Source organism: Vulpes lagopus, chromosome 4 (assembly GCF_018345385.1).
Source record: "Vulpes lagopus strain Blue_001 chromosome 4, ASM1834538v1, whole genome shotgun sequence".
Taxonomy (NCBI): Eukaryota; Metazoa; Chordata; class Mammalia; order Carnivora; family Canidae; genus Vulpes; species Vulpes lagopus.
In genome coordinates, this window is record NC_054827.1 from 118966042 (window position 1) to 118987105 (window position 21064).

Below are 21064 nucleotides of genomic sequence, written 5' to 3' on the forward strand. Positions count from 1 at the left end.
TTGAATCCTGCGGCGGCCCTACAAAGCCTCATGGCGGGCCGAGCTGTGGGTGAGGACGATGTGAACCACACACACATAATAGGGTCTAACAGAGTGAATGCTATGACGCAAGGGTGGGAGGCCATGAAGGGGTCTCTGAGAGCCTTTCAGCAAGACAGAGAGGGAAAGAGGTGCTTCCCAGGCAGGGAACAGCATGGACAAAGGCCTGGGGTGGGAAAGGCTGGAGGTGCTTGGAGAATGTGGCCAGGCAGCTCTGGTGGAGGGAGGAAGCTGGCTCACTGCAGCTGGATGAACCACAGCAGCCAGAACACGGCAGAGGGAACGAACGGGTCATGAGGATGGGGAGCAGTGGGGCCCAACAGCAGCTGCCAGAAGGAATGGAGTCCAGGGGGTGGGGGCTGAGGCCTCAGATTTGTCCAGGATACTGGGCTGGTGACTTGATATTGACACCCAGGCTGCCTCCAGCTCCTTTGTGGGAAGAGGCAGGAAACCCAGTAGAGAACAAACAGTCTCTGGGATTAGAGATTCGGTAACTTTCTGAGGTCATTGCTAAGTGGGCAGCTGGACTCATCAGGAGAGAGAGGCAGCAGGAGGATGTGACTCTGGGCAGTGGGGGAGTCTGGTCCTGGACTCACTGGGCAGCCTCTGGGGGACACTTGTCTGCCTGTGGAGATGGCTTAAGGGGGGAACGAGCTTGCACCCCTCAGTTACAGAGAAGGAAACTGAGGCCCAGAGAGGGTTGGTGACTTGCCTGAGGAATGACCAGGAATGACACGCCCCCCCACCCACTCCTGAAGCCCCTCAGCCCAGGCTCATTCACTCCTTTCAAGGAGCAGGTCTGGGCACCGCCGTGTGCCAGCCTGGAGACAGCTATGAGAAACAGGTGTGGCTGCATCCTGGGAGCCCCCAGCCAGGGAGGGGGGGTGGGCAGGCAGGTGCCCAGGACCAGCCAGGGAGCCAGGGGCAGCTCTTTTCAGCTTCTGGTCTCAACACCAGCTCCCCTCATCTCAGCCCAGGCAGGCCCCGAGGGCACCCTAGACCCCCTCCCCTGTCACCCCATGGCTGCACTGAGCTGCCTCCCTCAACACCCTGAGGGCCTGCACCGTGCCCCCTCGGGAAGCTGTCCCTGATCCCTGGTTCAGGCTGGCACATTCTCCCGCCCACATCATGTGTCATGGTCTGGAACGTCATCTCTGTCCCAAGAACAGCAGGATCTCAGCAGAGGTGGGAGGGTCATGGGGCCCTCTCAGGCCCAGCCGGCACTGGGTGTCCAGCACCTACAGGGCACCCAGGGTCCTCCATGTGAGCAGCAGAGGGAGAAGCAGAGGAAGAGCCCTGGGCGCATGCCTCCAGGGGGTGGTGGGGCCCAGGGACACGATGTCACTCTGGAGTTTGCTCCTGGAGCCTTGGGGCCAAGAGTCTGGGAGCCTCCCCAAGGGCTGGTGTGACGGCGGCCCCCTCCCCAGGAGAGCCTGTGGGCCTATGCTGCCAACGTCTATACCACGGTGGTGGAGCAGCTGATGCTCCAGAAGCAGCGCAGGTTCATCGCCGTGGAGCAGGAGTACTTCCGGCTGTGGTGGGAAGGCATCGCCTCCTACAGCAGAAACGCCAGGTACTCCCACCTGCAGGGGCCTCCTGGGGGAGGGTGGGGTGCCAGGGGCTGTGTGACTTGAAGCTCAGGCCCAGACATACTGGGCGGTTCCCAGGCTTGTTACCTCAGGTTTGTGCTCAGACCCCGCCCCCAGGACAGGTTGGGGGTTTTTTTGTTTGTTTTCTTTTGTTTTGTTTGTTATAAATGTATTTTTTTATTGGTGTTCAATTTGCCAACATATAGAATAACACCCAGTGCTCATCCCGTCAAGTGCCACCCTCAGTGCCCATCACCCAGTCACCCCACCCCCCGCCCACCTCCCCTTCCCCCACCCCTAGTTCGTTTCCCAGAGTTAGGAGTCTTTCATGTTCTGTCTCCCTCTCTGATATTTCCCACACATTTCTTCTCCTTTCCCCTTTATTCCCTGTCACTATTTTTTATATTCCCCAAATGAATGAGACCATATAATGTTTGTCCTTCTCCAATTGACTTATTTTACTCAGCATAATACCCTCCAGTTCCATCCACGTCGAAGCAAATGGGGGGTATTTGTCGTTTCTAATGGCTGAGGAATATTCCACTTACACATAGACCACATCTTCTTTACCCGTTCATCTTTCGATGGACACCGAGGCTCCTTCCACAGTCTGGCTATTGTGGACACCTGCACCCCGATGTTTATAGCAGCAATGTCCACAATAGACAGGTTGGGTTTTAATCAGCCTCGTGGTGATTGGTGTAAAGTGTCAGCCTGGCAAGCCAACCGGGCACTCAGCTGGTGCTGAATGGGGTCACTTCTGACCTCAGCACTCCGGAGGGGCCCTAACCCCACCTCCTGCGTCACCGACCCCACCGACCCCTGGCCCCACGGGCACGCAGCTGGCTGCCCTCCCAGGTGCCACAGTCCCTGAGTTAGTGGGCTGCAGGAGGCATCACAGGCTGCAGGAGGCATCACAGGCTGCAGGGTCACAGAGGCCTCACCCCACACGGAGGCAGCCTGGGACCCGGCTCTGCCTCAGGCAGGGGTGCACACTGTGAGCTGGGGGGCCCGCCTGCGCAAATGGGAGTGACCTCCCCCTCCTCGGAGTGGACAGGCCAGATGATGCAGGACGGGAACACCTGGGAGGACGCTGTGGACCTGGTCCCCTCCCTGCCATTCACCTTCCTTCAGAGCAGTCACCGATCGTGAACGTCAGGGAGGCTAGAGACGTGCCCAGGGTAGTAAAGCTGAGAAGGCAAAGCAGAGAGTCAGTCCCCCCAATCAAACTGGGGGCTCTTCACCCTGCAGCCTGTGGAATCCCGAGGAGGAGCCTCGCAATCATGGGCGCAGGCTTTGCTTCTCACACTGGATTAGCTGCACTGTTGCATCCGTGTCAAATGTCCCATGTGCAGCCTTACACTATGTTACACTATGGTTATAAGCACCCTCTCCTGACAAGCACAGTGAAGGAGAAGGCTGCTATGTCTAACTGGTAATTTCAAATGGTTTAGAGAAAACCCTCCCAGGGTACAAGGAGATGGGGGAGCGCTACGGCAAACAGGTGAAGAAGGTTCACAGTGAACCAATCTGCGGAAGGGCTCAGATTACCCGGGAGCCGCTTGCATACTTCTTGCAAGTCTTTCAGAAATTTCAAATTATTTCCACAGCAAAAAGGTAACAGATGTAGATACAGACATGGAGACACAGGAAAAGATAGACAAGGAGGTAGAAACAGAGGTAGAGAAAAGGTAGACATGGATGTAGAGACAGAAGTAGAGACAGAGGTGGACACAACAGAGATCAAGTACAGCCAAGGGCCAGGTGCCGGCGCGGGGGGTGGGAGGCAGTGCTGACCTGCGGCTCTTGCAGAATGAAGGTACGGGAGGACTTTGATGGAGGACACCATGAGACGCTGGAGGCATGTCCCCACAGACCCAGCCCTACTGTGGGGTTCTATCCTGGCTTCGTTCTCTCTGCTTGTCACCAAGGTCCGCCATCTCCTGGCCACAAGACGCCTGGAGTTTGTCATCGGGGGCCAGGTCATGCATGATGAGACCGTGGCCCACTTTGATGACCAGATCCTACAGCTCACAGGTGAGGTCCCTCTTCCCCATCCCCCGGATCTCCTGGGGCCTCCAATCAGTCTGGGACTGGGTGTCTGAGCCCAGGTCTGAGCCCCGACTTCCCCTCTGAGCAGGACCCTGAGGCCAGTAGAAACAGGCATTGGCGAGTGGCGTCCTCCTGCCAGTGCTGCTGAGTGCAGGGGTGTGGTCATGGACTGGAGACCACATGGCCTGGCGCTGTCCTGCCTCTGCCCATTCCCAATCCTGTGACCCAGGCAAGGGACGTCACCTCCCTGGGCCTCTGTTTCCTCATGACTTAAATGAGTGTGATGGCACTGCCTACGTCCCAGGGTAGTTGTGAGGATCAAATTCGGACAATTCATTAGAGCACTGGGAGTGGAGCCTGTGGTTCCCAGAAAATGAGTAGTGAGGTTAGATGCCATTGCTGCCTTCCCCACCTGTACATACAGGGCCACAGCTCCAGCACGGCCACCTTCAAGCCTTCTCTACAAGCACTGCCACCACACCCTGAGTACCTCCATCACATCACCAGCTCCACTGCCACTACCTGCATCACCCGCCAGCACCGTTCACACCGACAGCGACAACCCCCTGATCCCACGTGTTCCCCTGACGATATCAGGATCATCACTTCACCACCAGCTCTGTGACCGCACAGCCCCATCCACACTCCACGAAACCACGCCACCGCCCCTGCCATGACCATCCCCCCTCTGGGACTTTGACGGCTACAATCATTGCCCCTGCCCCTTGCTTTGAGGCACCTCTTGGCCACGACCAGCCCCCTCTCGTGCCCGCAGGGCCTGAGCGTCACCCACCCGCCCTCCCGACCTCCTGCCTCTGGCTGCCTCCCACACCACCTTACTCTGGACCTGACATCTGTCCGCGGGGAGTGGCACCTGCCCGCAGCACCTGGGCGACCAGGAAATGCTGAGTGTGGCCACAGCCCCGAGGATGGCAGCCCTCACCCCCACCGCTGAGCGGCCAGCTCACTCAGCTCCGCAGCTGGGATCCTCGCCCGGGGCGGGACCAGGCGCAGGCGCCCAGGGAGAGCTCCACCCCCAGGCAGTCACTGGTGCGAGAGAGCCCGGCCAGGGCCTCCGGGCTGCGATGCCACCTGCAGCAGCAGAGGGAGCGGAGCGAAAGACACGTCTGAAAAAACCCGGGTTTTCCCGCCCCAGCACCCCCTCCTCGGAGCCCCTACCCCTGCGGGTACCTCTGCCGCAGTGCACGCTGGGGGATGTAGTCCAAAGCTCCTGCTCCTCTCTCATTGGCCAGGATGTGATCATGTGACCAAGGCGCCCTCTAGGGGTGCGGAGGAATTCAGTCCTTTACTGGGTTCACAGCGCGGGGGTCGGCGGGGGGGCACGTGCGGTGGCGGCGGGGCCGTGGGCGGCGGGGCCGTGGGCGGCGGGGCCGAGCCGAGCGGCTCTACACCTGCCGAGGCTCAGGGGCGGCTGCGCCCGCTCCTCCCAGTAACGGAACACCGTGCCACGAACAGTTAGCACTTCTGTTCACTGGTCTCCTCTCATTGGAGTCAGGATGCTTGTGCTGGAGGGCCCGGGACCCCGAGCAGCAGCGACTTGACACGTCTTGACCTAAGCACGTCCCATTTACTACACTAGCTGGGATCGGTTTGGAGTCTGGGCAGCTGCTTCATGTTTCCCTGGGTCTCCTGCGCCTCCCCTCCAGGCCCCAAAGGGTGGCCCAGCTCCAGGCATCACATCACCATGTATCCACACTCAAGGCAAGAAAAGAGAGGAAGGGTCTTCGTCCTGACTCCCTCTTTTTTTTTTTTAATTTTTTTATTTATTTATGATAGTCACACAGAGAGAGAGGGGTAGAGACACAGGCAGAGGGAGAAGCAGGCTCCATGCACCAGGAGCCCGACATGGGATTCGATCCCGGGTCTCCAGGATCGCGCCCCGGGCCAAAGGCAGGCGCCAAACCGCTGCGCCACCCAGGGATCCCCTGACTCCCTCTTTTTAATGCAGGTGGGAAATCTTTCCCAAAAGCAGACCAGGCTTAACACACCCATCTTTTGGGCTCCACCCGTGGTCCATGCCCACCTCGAGATTCCAGACAGGCTGAGAATGCAAGTATCTGGCAGAAGGGAATAAGCTTGTATTGAGCAGCTGAGTCCATGACAATCCATCCCTTGGGGTGCACATGGCACCCCCTGAACAAAATAAGGATTCTGTGAGTGGACGGGAAGGGGCCACTGAACAGGCATCGTCAGGCGTGGCCTGCTCTGGCTCCCTGTCTGTGGAGAGGGCTGTTCCTCAAGCTGCCTGCCCTCAATGCAGTGATGCTATTGACCATTCCCTCATAATCCCAGGCCCCACAATCCCCAGGTCTTCCCTCCCACTGCTGCTCCTTCCTGGTCTCCTCTGCTTCCTACACACCCACCCTCTGCCTCCTTCCCCTGCTGACCCAGGCCACCAGTAGCTCCACACCAGGTCTATGCCCCCTGGCTAGTCCTCATACCCTCCTGCATGAATCAACCAGGACTTCCTAGCCACCCACACCTGCCAGCAGGCACCCCTCCTGACTTGGCCTGGCCTCTGGTTTGATCATGACTCTTTCCCACAACCTGGGGTCCTGTGGGCCAGCGCCAGCGTCCCCAAGCCTGGGAGTGAGTAATGAGAGGCAGTGTGACATTCTCTTACTCCAGGAGACCTGGTTTCTCTCCTTCCAATGCAGACTGGAGCCCAGGCCCTGGGTTTGCTGACATAGCCCCATAGGTGGGAGACCTGGGGAACAAAAATAAATGTCTGGCATTAGTCTGGAATTTCTTTCCCCTGCAGCACTCAACCTGACATCAGACTCATGGGGTGGCTCTACAGTCGTGAATGAGTACATGGAACATCGGGTGATCCTGCTGTGGCACTCTCTGTGTTAGGCCCTCTTGCAGCACACCCCAGGATGGCACTCCAGCCCCCTGGAAAGGCAGGGGCCCTGAGTGAGCAGGTGGGGAGGGACCACCCTCCTGTCACCAGCAAGGCAGGGCTCTCTTTGCAGAAGGACACGGCTTCCTGTACGAAACCTTTGGGATCTGGCCGAGGTTCTCCTGGCAAATCGACTCCTTTGGTGCATCTGCCACGACCCCCACCCTCTTTGCCCTGGCGGGCTTCCATGCCCACATCATCTCCCGCATCGACTATGCCCTGAAGGACACCATGCAGAATTCACAGGTGAGCCGTGAGCCACATCCGCTGCTGCCTCTCGCCCCTGGTCCTTCCTTCTGTGTGCAGGGCACGTTACCAAGCCCCTGCTGTAGCGAGTATCGTGTCCGGGATAACTCGGGTAACAACGCTCTGGGACAAATGCTAGCTGCGGCCCACAGTGGTAGACAAGGGTGCAGGTGGGCTCTAGCTGGGCAAGAGGAGAACATGGTCCTGAGCCCCACCTCATGCCACGCTGTGCGCAGAGTTCACTTCCCATGTCAGCTCATTTCTGCCGCTGCTGACTCTGAGCTGCGTGGGGCCCTCCCCATTCCTCCCATGCAGAAACCGAGTCCCGGGGGACTCAGGGAACATGTGCATCATCCCAGAGCCAGTGCCTAATAGAACCAGGATTTCCTCCTGCTTTGTAACCCTGAGCGGGTCCCAGTCATGAGAGCAATGAAGAAACAGACCAGAGGATTAGTGAGAGGTGAGCGGCTCCTGTGCCAGGAGGTCGTCAAGCAGAGCCAGAATGAGCTTTGCTGGCAGGCCTTGGTAGAGAGGGTCCTTCCCTGGGGCGGGGGGTAGGGGTGGGGGCCAGTGAGCAAGCAGGCTGGCTCCGACTAGAGGGCAATTTCCACAAACATGGGTGTCTTTGGGGGGTCAGAGGGAATCTAGAGGAGGCAGTAGAGGGGATGGCCCCTGGAACCACTGAGGGAGACCCAAGTGGAGCTGGGGGAGGCAGAACCAGGGCCACCGTATTGCCCCTGGACCGTCACTCTGTTCCCTCCGGGTTTGCAGAGGCTGCAGTTTGGGTGGCGAGGGTCCCCATCCCTGTCAGCTCAGCAGGAAATCTTCATGCATGTCTTGGACCAGTACAACTACTGCTCGTAAGTACCTTCCTGGGGAGCCCTGTTCTTAAAAAAAAAAAAAAAAAGATTTTATGTATTTATTCATGAAAGACAGAAAGAGAGAGAGGCAGAGACAGAGACAGAGGCAGGCTCCATGCAGGAAGCCAGATGTGGGCCTTGATCCCGGGACCGCAGGATCATGCCCTGAGCCAAAGGCAGATGCTCAACCGCTGAGCCACCCAGGTGCCCCCTGTTCTATGTAGTCTCCCTGTATTACCTGAGAAACGACTCACCCTCCCATCCACCCTCTTGGGAGTTGATCTAGCTTACACAAAGAGAAATTGAGGCAGGGTCACTCAGCCAGGGTCCCAGGGTCAGGTTGGTTTGGACAGCCTGTTCCGAGGCCTCTACATCATGAGTGCAGCCAGGCTGTGGGCTCCTGGGTCCAACCCACTCTGGCCCTTTACCTGGGAGGCTATGGGTAAGCCGGCTCCCTGTCCTTGAACAGGGGAGATAGCAGGCAAGGTGAATGACTGCAGGACCTGGCATTTGCTTTTGTCAGGTCCACTCTGTGTCAGGCAAGGTCTCCAGGGTTTTCCACTGATGTTCTTCATTGATTCTTCATGACAACCGTCAGGACATTTATGAATGAGGAGACAGAGGCTCTGAGGATCCAAGTGGCCACTCCTGGAGGCTGGCATGGGGTACCCCTATGTCACCTCATACTGCCCTGAGTGAGGCAGTGAGGACCCCCACAGTTGATCTTAGGGTCTGTGTCATGAGACCGAATTAGAGCCTGAGACAAAGGGGAAAATCCGAATACTGTCCTTGCGCTTGGGGGAATGTTGGTATTCTATTCATCACCATTTGTTTTGCATTAATTCTGAGTTTTGAAATATGACACTGACTTATCTCTATGTCACCTCCTGAGACTGGGCTCCCCCTTACAGTTCGTGCCCCCAGGGCACTGTGCCTCACTGCCTCACCTGCTCCAGCCCTGCTCCAGGCTTTGGACTCGGATCTGAGGGCACCGTGGTGGCCCCAAGGTCCAGAGATCAAAGGACTCTTCGAGATCGCCAGTGGGAATGCAGTGGGAATGCAGACTGTGGGCTCCATGGAGCGGGGGAGGCAGTGTGGGCCCAGGGAAGGGGCCGTGTTCCAGGCCCCACAGCTGGCAAACTGTGACACGTGAATTTGAGTCCCATCTGTCTGCAGAGCTCTTGTCAGCCACCACTGACCTGCCCATCACACAGGTGTAAGAAGGAGGCCTGAGCGCCGGTCTGTACACCCTGAGCTGCCCTGCGGCCTGGCCGCACCTGCCTGTCCTCCTGGACCCCGAGCTGCCTCCCCTCTCAGGGCGGGGCTCCGCTAACGCTTCTCTCCCCTACAGGGAAGGCTTTAACTGGGACAGCACTGCTGTCTTCCCAGAGCCACCCCCAAATAGGATATCCCGAACATGATGGAGCCTGTCACTCAGAATATCAGAGACTATATCATGGCCCTAGTGAAAAATGTGAAGGCGTGGACCACCTGGTTCCGGACACCGCACCTCCTCTGGCCCTGGGTTAGGCGGGATCCCAGGCCTCAGTGTCCTGACCACAGCCCTGGATTCCTGTCCAGTCTCACCCAACCACATTCTTTCCAAAAAAGTGGGAGGGCCATTGATGGGGGTTGAGAAGGGGCCACTCTGCCTGGGCTGGGCTCAGCCTATTTGGGGAGCCAGGAATTTCAGGAAAGCCATCGGAGCTGGCAGGGTGCTGCTATTGTGCGGGCCATAATTCGAGGCGCCCAGGTGACCCATGTGAACAACTTCACCAGGCTCAGGCTTTGACTACTGTCAACAACTGCCGGCCTCACCTCCTCCCAGCCAGACCCCTATCCCTCACATGTGTTCTACAAAACTTCATTTCCTATCTTACTCTCCATGGCAAACTTTCAACAAGGACAATTTAGAGTTACCGTGACTGTTTGGGGCGGGGGGGGTGTCTTGTTTTAATGCTACAACTCTCTCGCTTTTTTATTGAGATAAAGTTCACATATCACAGTGTATTAGTTTTAGGCATGCAACATAAGGATTCCATTTTTGTCTATGTTGCAAAATGATCCCCACTGTAAGTCTACTTAACATCCATCAACATACACAGTTACAAAGTATTTTTCTTGGAATGGGTGCTTTTAAGATCTATTCTTTTAGCAACTTTCAAATACATAATACAGTATAATTAACTAGTCACCATGCTGTATGTTACATCCCCAGAACTTACTTATCTTCAAACTGGAAGTTTGTACCTTTTGACTCCTTCACCCATTTCACCCACTCCCCATCCCTAATTCCACCTGTAAGTGAGATCACATGGCATTTGTCTGTCCTTGTCTGCCTTATATTACAGAGCATACTGCTGTCAAGTTCCATCCGCCTTGTCCCAAAACTGAGATTTCCTCCTTTCTTTGCTGAACATGATTGCCTTGCATATATGCACCACATCTTCCTTATCCACTCATCCACAGATGGACACTCAGGTTGTGTCCAAATCTTGGCTATTGTGAATAATGGGGTAAAAGAACATGAAGAGAGGCGACAGGGTGGCTCAGTGGTTTAGGGTTTGCCTTTGGCTCAGGTCATGATCTCAGAGTCCTGGGATCAAGTCCTGCATCAGGTCCCCACAGGGAGCCTGCTTCTCCCTCTGCTTGTGTCTCTGCCTCTGTGTGTGTGTGTGTCTCTCTCGTGAATAAATAAATAAATAAATAAATAAATAAATAAATAAATAAATAAATAATCTTTTTTTAAGGGAACATAGAGGAGCATGGAAATGAACATGGGGGTGCATACATCTTTTCAAATTAGAGTTCTCAGTTCCCTTGGGTAAATACTAAGACTCGGATTGCTGGGTCATAAAGTCGTTCTATTTTTCAGTTTTTGAGGGACCTCTGTACTGTTGTCTGTAGTGGCTACAGCAATGCACAGTCCCACCCACACCTTTGCCAACACTTGTTCTTTTTAGTTGTTCTGACAGAAGCCATTCTGATGGTTGTCAGGTGATATCTCATTATGGATTTACTTTGCATTTCCCTGAATGGTGAGTGATGTGGATGGAGCATCTTGTCATGCAACTGTTGTCCATTTGTAGGTTTTCTTTGGAACAATGTCTATTCAGGTGTTCTGTTTTTAAATGGTTTTTTGCTTTTGGGTATTGAGTTGTATGCATTCTTAGATGTTATGTATATTAATTCTTTATCAGGTATTTGATTTTCAAATATGATTTCAAATATTTTCTCTCATTCATTAGGTTGTCATTTCATCTTATCAGTGGTGTCCTTGCAACACAGAAGCTTTTTTTATTTTTATTTTTATTTTTTTAAAGATTTTATTTATTTATTCATGAGAGAAACACACACACAGAGCATGACGTGGGACTCCATCCCAGGTCTCCAGGAGCACACCCTTGGCTGGCGCTAAACCGCTAAGCCACTCGGGCTGCCCAGAAGCTTTTTTTTAATGTTTAGTTTTGCTTTTGTTGGTTTTACTGTTGGTGTAAAATTGAAAAAAAATTATCACTAGACAGATGTCAAGGAATTTTCCCCTTCTGTTTTCTTCTAATAGTTTTATGGTTTTAGGTGTTATATTCAAACCTTCAATCCGGGGCAGCCTGGATGGCTCAGCAGTTTAGCCCTGCCTTCAGCCCAGGGCGTGCTCCTGGAGACCTAGGATCAAGTCCTGGGTCAGGCTTCCTGCATGGAGCCTGCTTCTCCCTCTGCCTGTGTCTCTGCCTCTCTCTCTGTGCTTCTCATGAATAAATAAATAAATAATTTTTTAAAAAAATCTTCAGTCCATTTTGAGTTAGTGTGTGTGGTGTATGATACATTTCATAATTTTGCATGTGGCTGTCCAGCTTTCCCAACACCATTTATTGGAGAGACTGTCCTTTCCCCTGTGTATACTCTTGGCTCCTCCATTTCAAATTATCTGACCATATATGCGTGGGTTTATTTCTGGGCTTTTTATTCTGTTTTGTTGATCTCTATGTATGACTTTATGCAGATACCATTTGGTACTGATTACCATGATTTTACAACGTAGTTTGTGATCAGAGAGTGTGATGCCTCCAGCTTTGTTCTTTCTCAAAATTGCTTTGGCTCTTCAGGATCTTTTGTGGTTCCATGCAAATTTGAAGATTGTTCTATTTCTGTGAAATATGCCATTTAAATTTTAACAGGGATTTAACTGAATATGTAGATTGCTTTGGGTGGTAGGGACATTTTAACAATATTAATGCTTCCCATCCATGAGCACAAGATATCTTTCTATCATCTGTGGCTTCTTCAGGTTCTTTCATCAATGTCTTACAGTTTTCAGCATACAGGTCTTTCATCTCCTTGGTTAAACTTCTCCCTAGGTATTTTATTCTTGGGATGCAATTATACATGGGATTGTTTTCTTAATTTCTCTATCCGATAGTTGATTATTAGCATACAGAAATGGAACTGATTTTTGCATGTTGATTTTTTATCCTGCCACTTGACTGAATTTGTTCATTAGTTCTAAGCATGTCTCGGTGGAGTCTTTCAGGTTTTTTATATACCATGCCATCTTCAAATAGTGACATTTATTTCTTCCTTTCCCATATGGATGCCCTTTGCTTCTTTTCCTTGCCTACTTGCTCTGGCGAGGCCTTCCAATGCAATGTTGAGTAAATGTGGACAACATGGGTATCCTTGTCTAGTTCCTAATCTCAGAGGAAAACCTTGCAGCTCCCCACCATGGAGTATGGTGCCAGATTTGGGGTTGTCATAAGCAGCCTTTCTTATATTGAGGCATGTTCCCTCTATGCTCACTTTTTGAGAGTTTTTATCATAAATGGCTGTTGAATATTGTCAGTTGCTCTTTCTGCATCTGGAAGAGCGTCATAAAAGTTTTATCCTTCATTTTATTAATGTGATGCATCCTGTTGGTCCATTTGTGGATGTCAAACCATCCTTGATTCCCTGAAATAAGTCCTACTCTATCATGGCATATGATCTTTCTGACAGGTTGTTGACTTCAGTTTGCTAATAACTGTTGAGGATTGTTGCATCTGTGTCCATCAGGGACATCAGCCTCTAATTTTCCTTTATGTGGTTTTAGTAACAGGATAATGTTATTTCTGGAATATGAGTTTGGAAATGTTCCCTATTTTTCTGTAACTTTGGAAGAGTGTGAGAAGGATAGGTATTAATTCTTCTATAAAGGGTAAAATTCACATAATAATTGGTCTGTTGAGATTTCTATTTTTTCTTGATTCCAGTCTTGGTAGATAGATTATTAGGAATTTATCCATGGTGTTTGACTTTATCTCTTTTTTTTTTTAAGATTTTACTTATTTATTCATAAGAGACACAGACAGAGGCAGAGAAATAGGCAGAGAGAGAAGCAGGCTCCCTGTGGAGAGCCCAATGCAGGACTCAATCCCAGGACCCCGGGATCACAACCTGAGCCAAAGGCAGATGCTCAACCACTGAACCACCCAGGTGCCCTGACTTTATCTTTTTGAAAGTGAGTTCAAAGTCAGTAAATGTGAGCTGTGGCTGTCATCACTGTCATTCATAATTATCATATCATTAAAATTAATGATGTCGAAAATTAGTAATATAGGTATGTATTAAGAAAAGCCCAGAAAAAAAAAAAAAAGAAAAGCCCAGGGGTGAAATAAGTTAGACAGACAAATGCCCATCCTATGTATTCTCACACATATGTGGGATCTAAGAAAACCAGACTGATGAAAATAGGGATTAGATTTATAATTGCCAGAGGTGTGTGGGTGGGGAGGTGGGGGAATTGGGTGATGGTGTTCAAAAGGTACAAACATCCAGTTATAAGATAGACAAGTACTTGAGATGTAAAATGTGATGAAAGAGGGAAGGAAGGAAGGAAGGAAGGAAGGAAGGAAGGAAGGAAGGAAGGAAGGAAGGAAGGAAGGAGATGGACACAAGGATGTACTCAGGAGCTGGTGGGGCCTCACCCAGGCAGAGCAGAGGGCCCTGGATGGCCGAGGGGGGCCGTTCCACCTGGACTGGGTTCAGCCCCGCAATCACGGGGGTCGTGCTATGGCCCGGCCTGCAGGGCTGTGACAAGCAGTTCTTCAATGCATCGCTGCAGTTCTCCAACATGGACCCGCTGCTGGACTTCATCAACAGTAACTCGCCCAAGCTCGGCATCTCCGTGGAGTACGCCAGGCTGGCCGACTACTTCGCGGCGGTGCAGGCTCCCAACTGTCACATGGCACGTCCACACCCACGGGGACTTCCTGCCCTATTCCTGAGGTAGGAGCCTGGGCAGGTTGAGATGCAGATCTGGTGCCGAGGAGGGTGCCCACCTCCGTGTCTGCTCTGCCCTGCTGATGGAGCTGGTGAGGGTCCCTGGGGCTGAGATGATCCCTGCCCCCACCCCGACCGACATCCTAGCTGCCTCCACACTTGTGCCCATCACGTTGAACCTCTTGCTATTGGCTGCACACAATAGTTTCCAGCTGAGAGTGCTCCACTCCCACTACCCCTATCCTTCTACCTAAATCCTACTTATCTTGCAATGTCACCTTCTCCTTTCCTGACATCAGGCCTAGATCAGGTGGGTTCTTGGTGTCCCTATGGTTATCTTTCATAGTATTTTCAAAATTGTTGGGGAGCCCCACCTGCTTCATGCCTATGTTATTGAGGCAGGGACTGTGCTGGCTCTAGACAGTACAGCCCAAGGGTGAAAGGGACCAGTCTTGGAGTGAGCCTACTCCCTGGCTGCATGCAAGTCCTGGAACCAAACTGTGTCAATAAAATGGAGAGGTTCATGGTGCTCAATCCATTGAGTTGTAAAAATGAAATGAGGCAAGAAAAGCCCTTAGCCTAGGGTCTGCCACAGAAGAAGGGCAAGGAGATATAGCCATTCACAGTTGTGTCATCCCTAGTCCTTTTGGGACAGGTCCTGCCATGCAAATGATCGGTCCATCCCTGTGAGGAGGCTAACTGAGGGCCTGCAGGGTGCTGTGAAGGCAGCCTAGCAGCACTACTCCCAGGCCTGTCCCAACCCATCCCCCATGCTAAGCTCCCTGCACACCCAGCTCCCTGTCCACAGTCCAAGCTAGAATTAGAATCTAGATCTAGAATTAGATCAAGAACAGCATGACACAGAGCTGAGGGAGCAGAGAACACCATCCTCACCCCACCCCTGTCCTGGCACATCACTGGGGAACAGTGTTGACCAAACCATTGACCTTCTAACATCTTTATTGCATAAAATGGGAGAGCCCTGGAAGGGTTTCTGTGGTCCTGCTCTGCTCCTGACAGAAGGAGAAGCCAAGGGGATGTGGGGATGCAGTGAGGTAGAGTGGTAAGGGGCCAGGACAGCTTAGGGAGCTGATGTAGCCTCTACTCCCAGCCAGCTACCCCCAGTAGGCCATGGGCTAGTTGGAAAGGTTGCTTAGGACAGGAGGGTTGAGATGTGTGGCCATACCAATCAGACAGGTGGAAAACCAAGGCTTGGAGGGGCCCTCGCATGCTGAATGTTCACCAGAAAAATGTCTGGAGGGGAGTCTGGTCTGCAACACTGACCAGCAGCCAGAGTGCCTGAGGAGGGCCAGCCAGGCAGTGGCTCAGACCCATACCTGGGTTCGGATCACAGTCCCTTTCCTCACAAACTGTGTGGTTTGAGGCAAGTGATGTTACCTTTATGAGCCCAGTTTTGTCATCAATGAAGCGGGTTCTCGAAGGTTTGTGGGGACAGCCATAGGAAGTAGCAGTGTCCACTGCCTCAACCTTGGTGTCCCGCCCACACCCTAGGGTGTGGGCGGGACACTTGTAGAAGGACTCCTCAGCTTCCATTTGCTTATCTTCCCATTTCCTTCCCCTTCCAAAGAGATGCCATGGTGGGCCCTGATACAGGTGGATCTGGACAGGCACTGCCCTGGTTTGCCCATAAGTTGATTTGTTGTCTGTGTGGTGAGAATGTGGGGCTTAATTATTCTGAGAACAGGACAATTTAGACCTTGTGGACGGAGAGCTGGCTAGTGCTGGAGGTAAGAGGATATCCTTCAATGTGAGTATGGTTACAGAGAAGATGGGAGGAGCTACTTTGATGGGTCACAGGGGCCTTAGAGCTGAGGCTGTGGAGAGCCCCTGCCTGGCCAGGACACTCAGCCTGCTGGAGGGGCTGTGGACAGCACGTCCACCTGACCCCGTGGCCTGTGGCCTTTCCCTGGGCCCGTGGAGCTACCCTTCCTGGTGTCCTCAGGCCGTGTGGGGAAGGTCAGGGAATGGGGACACAGGCCAGCCTGGGAGGAGGCAGGGGACGAGAACAGTGGGAAGAGTCAAGCAGCTTGTGAGACCCAGCCAGGGCCTGGGGAGGCACCCCGCACCCCCTCCTCTCACCAGAGCCCCGAACAGGCGTCATCGTCTGGGTGCAGGTCAGCACAGCAGCTAGGGGATCCCTCAGCAATCCCCCATCCCACCTCCCTGGGCTGCCAGTGGAACCCCACTGATTGCAGGCTTCCCCTGAGTCACAGGCAAAGGCCTCCGCCAGCACTCAGGGCACGTGCCAGCTGGTGCTGCCTGCTGGGCTCCCACCTCCCCCTGCACTCCTCAGAGGTCTCCCAGGCCCAGGCTCTTCAAATTCCCAGGTCCTCCCTGGACTGTCTGGTCCCCCATCCAGGCCTGGCCCAGCCCAGCCTGATCCTCCCACCTGCCCCAGCCCCCACAACAGGGATCCGCGGGCCATTCTTGACCTGGCTGGACAGGAGTCTCTGGCTGCCTCTAGAGGTGACCCAGGCAGAGCCAGACCCCAGGCTCCAGTTTCCCCAGCTTTACTGGGCTTGGGGTCTGGAAGCCCCCATGCCAGGGAGACTCATGCCAACTGCCAGCTCTTCTCTCCAGATCCATTTCAGGCCTGGACGGGCTTCTACGCCTCCCGCAGTGGGCTCAAGGCGCTGGCGAGGCGAGCCAGTGCTCTGTTGTATGCCGGGGAGTCCATGTTCACACGCTACATGTGGCCTGCCCCCCACCAGCACCTGGACCCGGCCTGGGCCCTGAAGCAGCTCCAGAGGCTCCGCTGGGCAGTCTCTGAGGTAATGTCACACCTCTCAGCATGATGTCAGGTTGAAACCTCCTGTGTAGTGCACTTCCCCAGCCCCTGGTTGCTAGAGGTAGCTTTCCAGAGAAGAACACTGAGGTGGTGGGTGTGTGTGGACACTGGACCAAGGCTAGGATCACATCCTGACAACGCTCAGCTGGTGGGTTCAGTAGGCTTTAGAGCCAAAGGGCAGAAGGTAAAGGGCAGACGGGAGAAGCATTAGTGTCCTGTGTGGATTCAGTCCTCCTCTGCCGGTGGCTTCAGGCTCAGGACTGCCCTCTCTGAGCATAATTCCCTCCCTGGACAATCAGAAATTCATGCCCACCCCAGGGTGGCGAGGCTACCAAATGTGATAATGTACATAAGGTGCTGGGCACGGTGGCTGCCCCATAGCAAGTGGTTCCGATCTTCCATCTCCACTTGTTCCCACTGTACAGATAGGAAAAGTGAGATCTGAGAAATCCTGTGACTTGTCATACCCAGCCAGAAAGGGTCACGCTGGACGTGACATTGGCATGCTCACCTGAGGGAGTCACTGACAGATGTGTCACTGGGGTGAAATGGGTAGACCTTAGAGTCCTTCAGATGGGGCTGGACAAGAGGCTTCACTGGTAGAGCCTCAGCTAATCCCAGTCCCACTCTGGTGCAGAGAACGGAGGGTGCCCAGAGCATCCCAGCAGCACTTCCCAGGCGGCTGGACAGTGGATGTGAAGCAGGGGCGGGTCCCTGACAGAAGTCTCCTCTGAGGAAAAAGAGAAAAATAATTAAAAGACCATGAGGAAAGGTTAAGGGAAATAAATGACAGCCTCAGAAGGAAAAATCTACGTTTAATTGGGGTTCCAGAGGGCACTGAGACGGACAGAGAACCAGAAAGCATATTTGAACAAATCATAGCTGAGAACTTCCCTAATTTGGGGAGGGAAACAGGCATTCAGATCCAGGAAATAGAGAGGTCCCCCCCTAAAATCAATTAAAACTGTTCAACACCTCGACATTTAATAGTGAAACTTGCAAATTCCAAAGATAAGGAGAAAATCCTTAAGGCAGCAAGAGACAAGAGATCCCTAACTTATATGGGGAGAAATATGAGATTAACAGCAGATGTCTTCACAGAGACCTGGCAGGCCAGAAAGGGCTGGCAGGATATATTCAGGGTCCTAAATGAGAAGAACATGCAGCCAAGAATACTCTATTCAGCAAGGCTCTCGTTCAGAATAGAAGGAGAGATAAAGAGCTTTCAAGATAAGTAGAAACTGAAAGAATATGTGATCACCAAACCAGCTCTGCAAGAAATATTAAGGGGGACTCTGTAAAAGAAAGAGGAAGTCCAAAGATATCATCCAGAAAAACAGGGACTGAAGAGGCATTATGATGACACTAAATTAATATCTTTCAATAGTAACTCTGAACGTGAATGGGCTTAATGATCCCATCAAAAGACGCAGGGTATCTAGCCACCAACCTCTAAACCATTCATCCATCCATCTCCTTACTTACCCATCTACCCATCCCTCACCCTCGATCTATCCGTCCATCCAATCACCATCCATCCACTAATTTTGTTCATCCATCTAACCACCCACAACCCATCCATCACTCACTAACCCATCCATCTGTCCATCCATCCAAGCATCCTCTATCTTTCTTGTTCATCCACTTATCCAATGACGCAACCACCAATGCTGGCCACCTGATAAGCAGGCACCATTCCGTGGGACGATTCCTCTGGGGCAGCATGACTGTTTCTCGTTGACTCTCAGGGGCCTGTTGTGAGGCCTCTGTCCCCCTCCCGTTTTGGGATCCCCACTGGCCCGTGGAAAGATCTAAGGCAGCTTTGGCTCAGGGGAGGGGCGAGTCCCAGGGGCTTTATCTGAGGCAAGTGCACCGGTGTGACCGAATGGCCTCCTGACTGTCACTGAGGCTCTGCAGAGATCACTTTGCTTCTGGTGGAGGTTGGTGCATAGAGGGCTTCTTACCGGCTTCCAGATGAGAGGACGATGCATGGGACACGTGTGCATGAAGATAATGCTGTGTCCCGTTTCTTGTCTTTGTAGAGGGAGTAACCGCACAGTGCGGGTGACCCAGGAGTTCATGGAATACCATGTCAACAATCATAGTTTGAAGGACAGCATTTCTAATAACTACATATTTACACCCACCCAGTCAGCACAGCGCCCATTGAACAGTGTGGGAATGCAGATTGTGGCGGGAAAGCTCATGCCTGAGATCCGGCAATACTTCTACAGGTGGGCTCGGGCTCCTGGTGCTCGCCAGCAGATGTGGGAGGAAATGAGGGTCCATGTTTGTGCCGGATCCCTGCTCCTGAGCCCGTGCTTGGCACATGGTCCTTCTGGATGGGAGCTTAGGGCATCCTGGCTCCATCACATGTGCTGGACCTCGTACGGAGTGTCCAGGTTCAGAGCTGGGACAGAAACCCACAGGGACAATGAGGGGACTCTTGTGTTTTCATGAGAGCACACACTTAAGCCATCCGGGTGAGGCACCCAGCTCCACATTATTCGGGGGGCCAGGTTCTTCCTATTATGTTGATGAGGAATGCTCCCTACCCCCCTGCCCCCCTGCCCTGGATGAGGGAAGAAAGGAGGGAAGGAGGGAAGGAGTGAAGGAGGAGGGAGAGAGAGTGAGGGGAGGGAGGGAGGGGCATTCAAAAGGAACCCAGAACCTGAGCCACCCGTTCCCTATTCTGCACCAGGAAGGTGGGGGACAGGAATCACACATATGCCATCTACTCCCGGCTCGCCCACGTGCCCCTGGCCCAGGGAGCGGAGCTGCTGTGCCGGCGCATCGAGCAGGAATACCGGGTGGGCCCCTTGGAGCTGAACCGCGAGGCCATCCTGAGGACCAGCACCAGTCTCCACAACCAGCAGGTCCTCCACTCAGACAACAACGGCTACCAGATGCAGCGGAGAGTCTTCCAGAAATACTCGAGCAATGGCATTGCCCGGGTGTGCTCTAGGATGCCTGTTTCCTCTGTGGTCCCGGAGCGCTGGGGAGTGGGGGTGGGGTTCCCTGATGGTGCTTTTCCAGAAGACAGGAGGAGGAGGCCCATTGCAGCTTCACCATGGAGCAGCGGAGGCCTCTGGACAAAACTCCAGCAGAACCCCCTTGCCCACGTGTGCCGTTAGGAGTGAGGCCCAGGCTGGGCCAACTGCAGTGTCTGAAATCCGGGGCCACCACATGCGCTGGACTGTCCCTGTCCCTGTCTGTGCCTCGATTTCCTCTTGTGGAGAATGAGCGCCTCCTGTAGGGTGTTCTGAGAATCAGGTTGAGTGTGCCTGACCCATGCCAGGTGCTGCTGCAGAGACTTTCCCTGGCAGCTTCTTCCAAGCGCTGAGTGTGGCCCGAAGCCAGATGGGCTCCCACGTCCTAGGCCTCTGACCCTGTGATCCTGGACAAGCTAGGCCGGCCTCCCTATGGCTCCCTGCAGACCCAAGAAAGGGAACAAACCCAGGGCTGTGAGGGTCAGGGGGGACAATCCAGGTGAAGCCCCTGCTGGGGGCCTCCTGTGCCCTCAGTAATCAGTTCTTTTTCCTCCTGAGGGGACCCAAAGGCATGTGTCCCCACCCTGCTCTGCTTGTGAGCTCAGGGCCCTTCGTCCCTACCTGCTAGCCCTTACCTGCTGTGCAGGGGCTGCTGACAGTTCCCATGGGTCCACCCGGGACATCTGGCTCCAGCAGAGCACAGAGCCTGGGGACAGGGGCCGCTCTCCCAGAACACACATGGCCCTTTCTCTCTGGAGCAACTCTCCACCTAGCTCCCCTATCAGGCTGGACCCCACACACCCCCTCCTCACTCCTGCAGGACTGTGCACAGTGTGTCTTTGGGCCCTTTGTACTGGTGGGGAAACCGAGCTTCAGTGGGCTTAGTGCCCAGCTCATATGGTCAGAAGCAGTGGAGCTGGATTGGAGTGACAGTCTGTTGGTGTCCAACGTCAGAGCCTCTAACCTCCACCCTGAGCCCCTTCTCCACCCTGAGCCCCTTCTCCACCCTGGCCCCTTCTCCACCCTGAGCTGGTGCTCTGTGCGTGGGGTGGAGGGTGTGGGGTGGCCGGAGGGGGACCCGGACCGAGAGGCCTTCCTGTCCTCTGCCCCGACCGCCAACCTGGCAGTGTTTGTGCCCACAGAATTACTACCCCATGGCTCAGTCCGCCTTCACTGAGGACGGCAGAAGCAGGCTGGTGCTGCTGTCCAAGCAGGCACACGGCGTGTCCAGCCAAGGGAACGGGCAGGTGGAGGTAGGAAGTGGGCCCTGCTGGACATCCAGGGGTGGGAGCAGGTGGGCGGCG

The 21064-nt window shown here is 53.7% G+C and overlaps 1 protein-coding gene across 1 annotated transcript in view; it reads left to right on the plus strand.

Annotated features, from left to right (window-relative positions):
- Positions 1-30: 30 nt before the first annotated feature.
- LOC121488857 (epididymis-specific alpha-mannosidase-like) overlaps positions 31-21064 on the plus strand; it is a 28304-nt gene continuing 7270 nt past the window's right edge. Inside the window, 15 exon segments of the mRNA XM_041751132.1 lie at positions 31-49; positions 837-883; positions 1467-1593; positions 1596-1612; positions 3560-3665; positions 6677-6849; positions 7621-7709; positions 9061-9116; positions 9119-9234; positions 13768-13917; positions 13919-13967; positions 16563-16758; positions 18813-19004; positions 19472-19724; positions 20903-21013. Of these exon segments, the coding sequence (XP_041607066.1) occupies positions 31-49; positions 837-883; positions 1467-1593; positions 1596-1612; positions 3560-3665; positions 6677-6849; positions 7621-7709; positions 9061-9116; positions 9119-9234; positions 13768-13917; positions 13919-13967; positions 16563-16758; positions 18813-19004; positions 19472-19724; positions 20903-21013 (1701 nt within the window).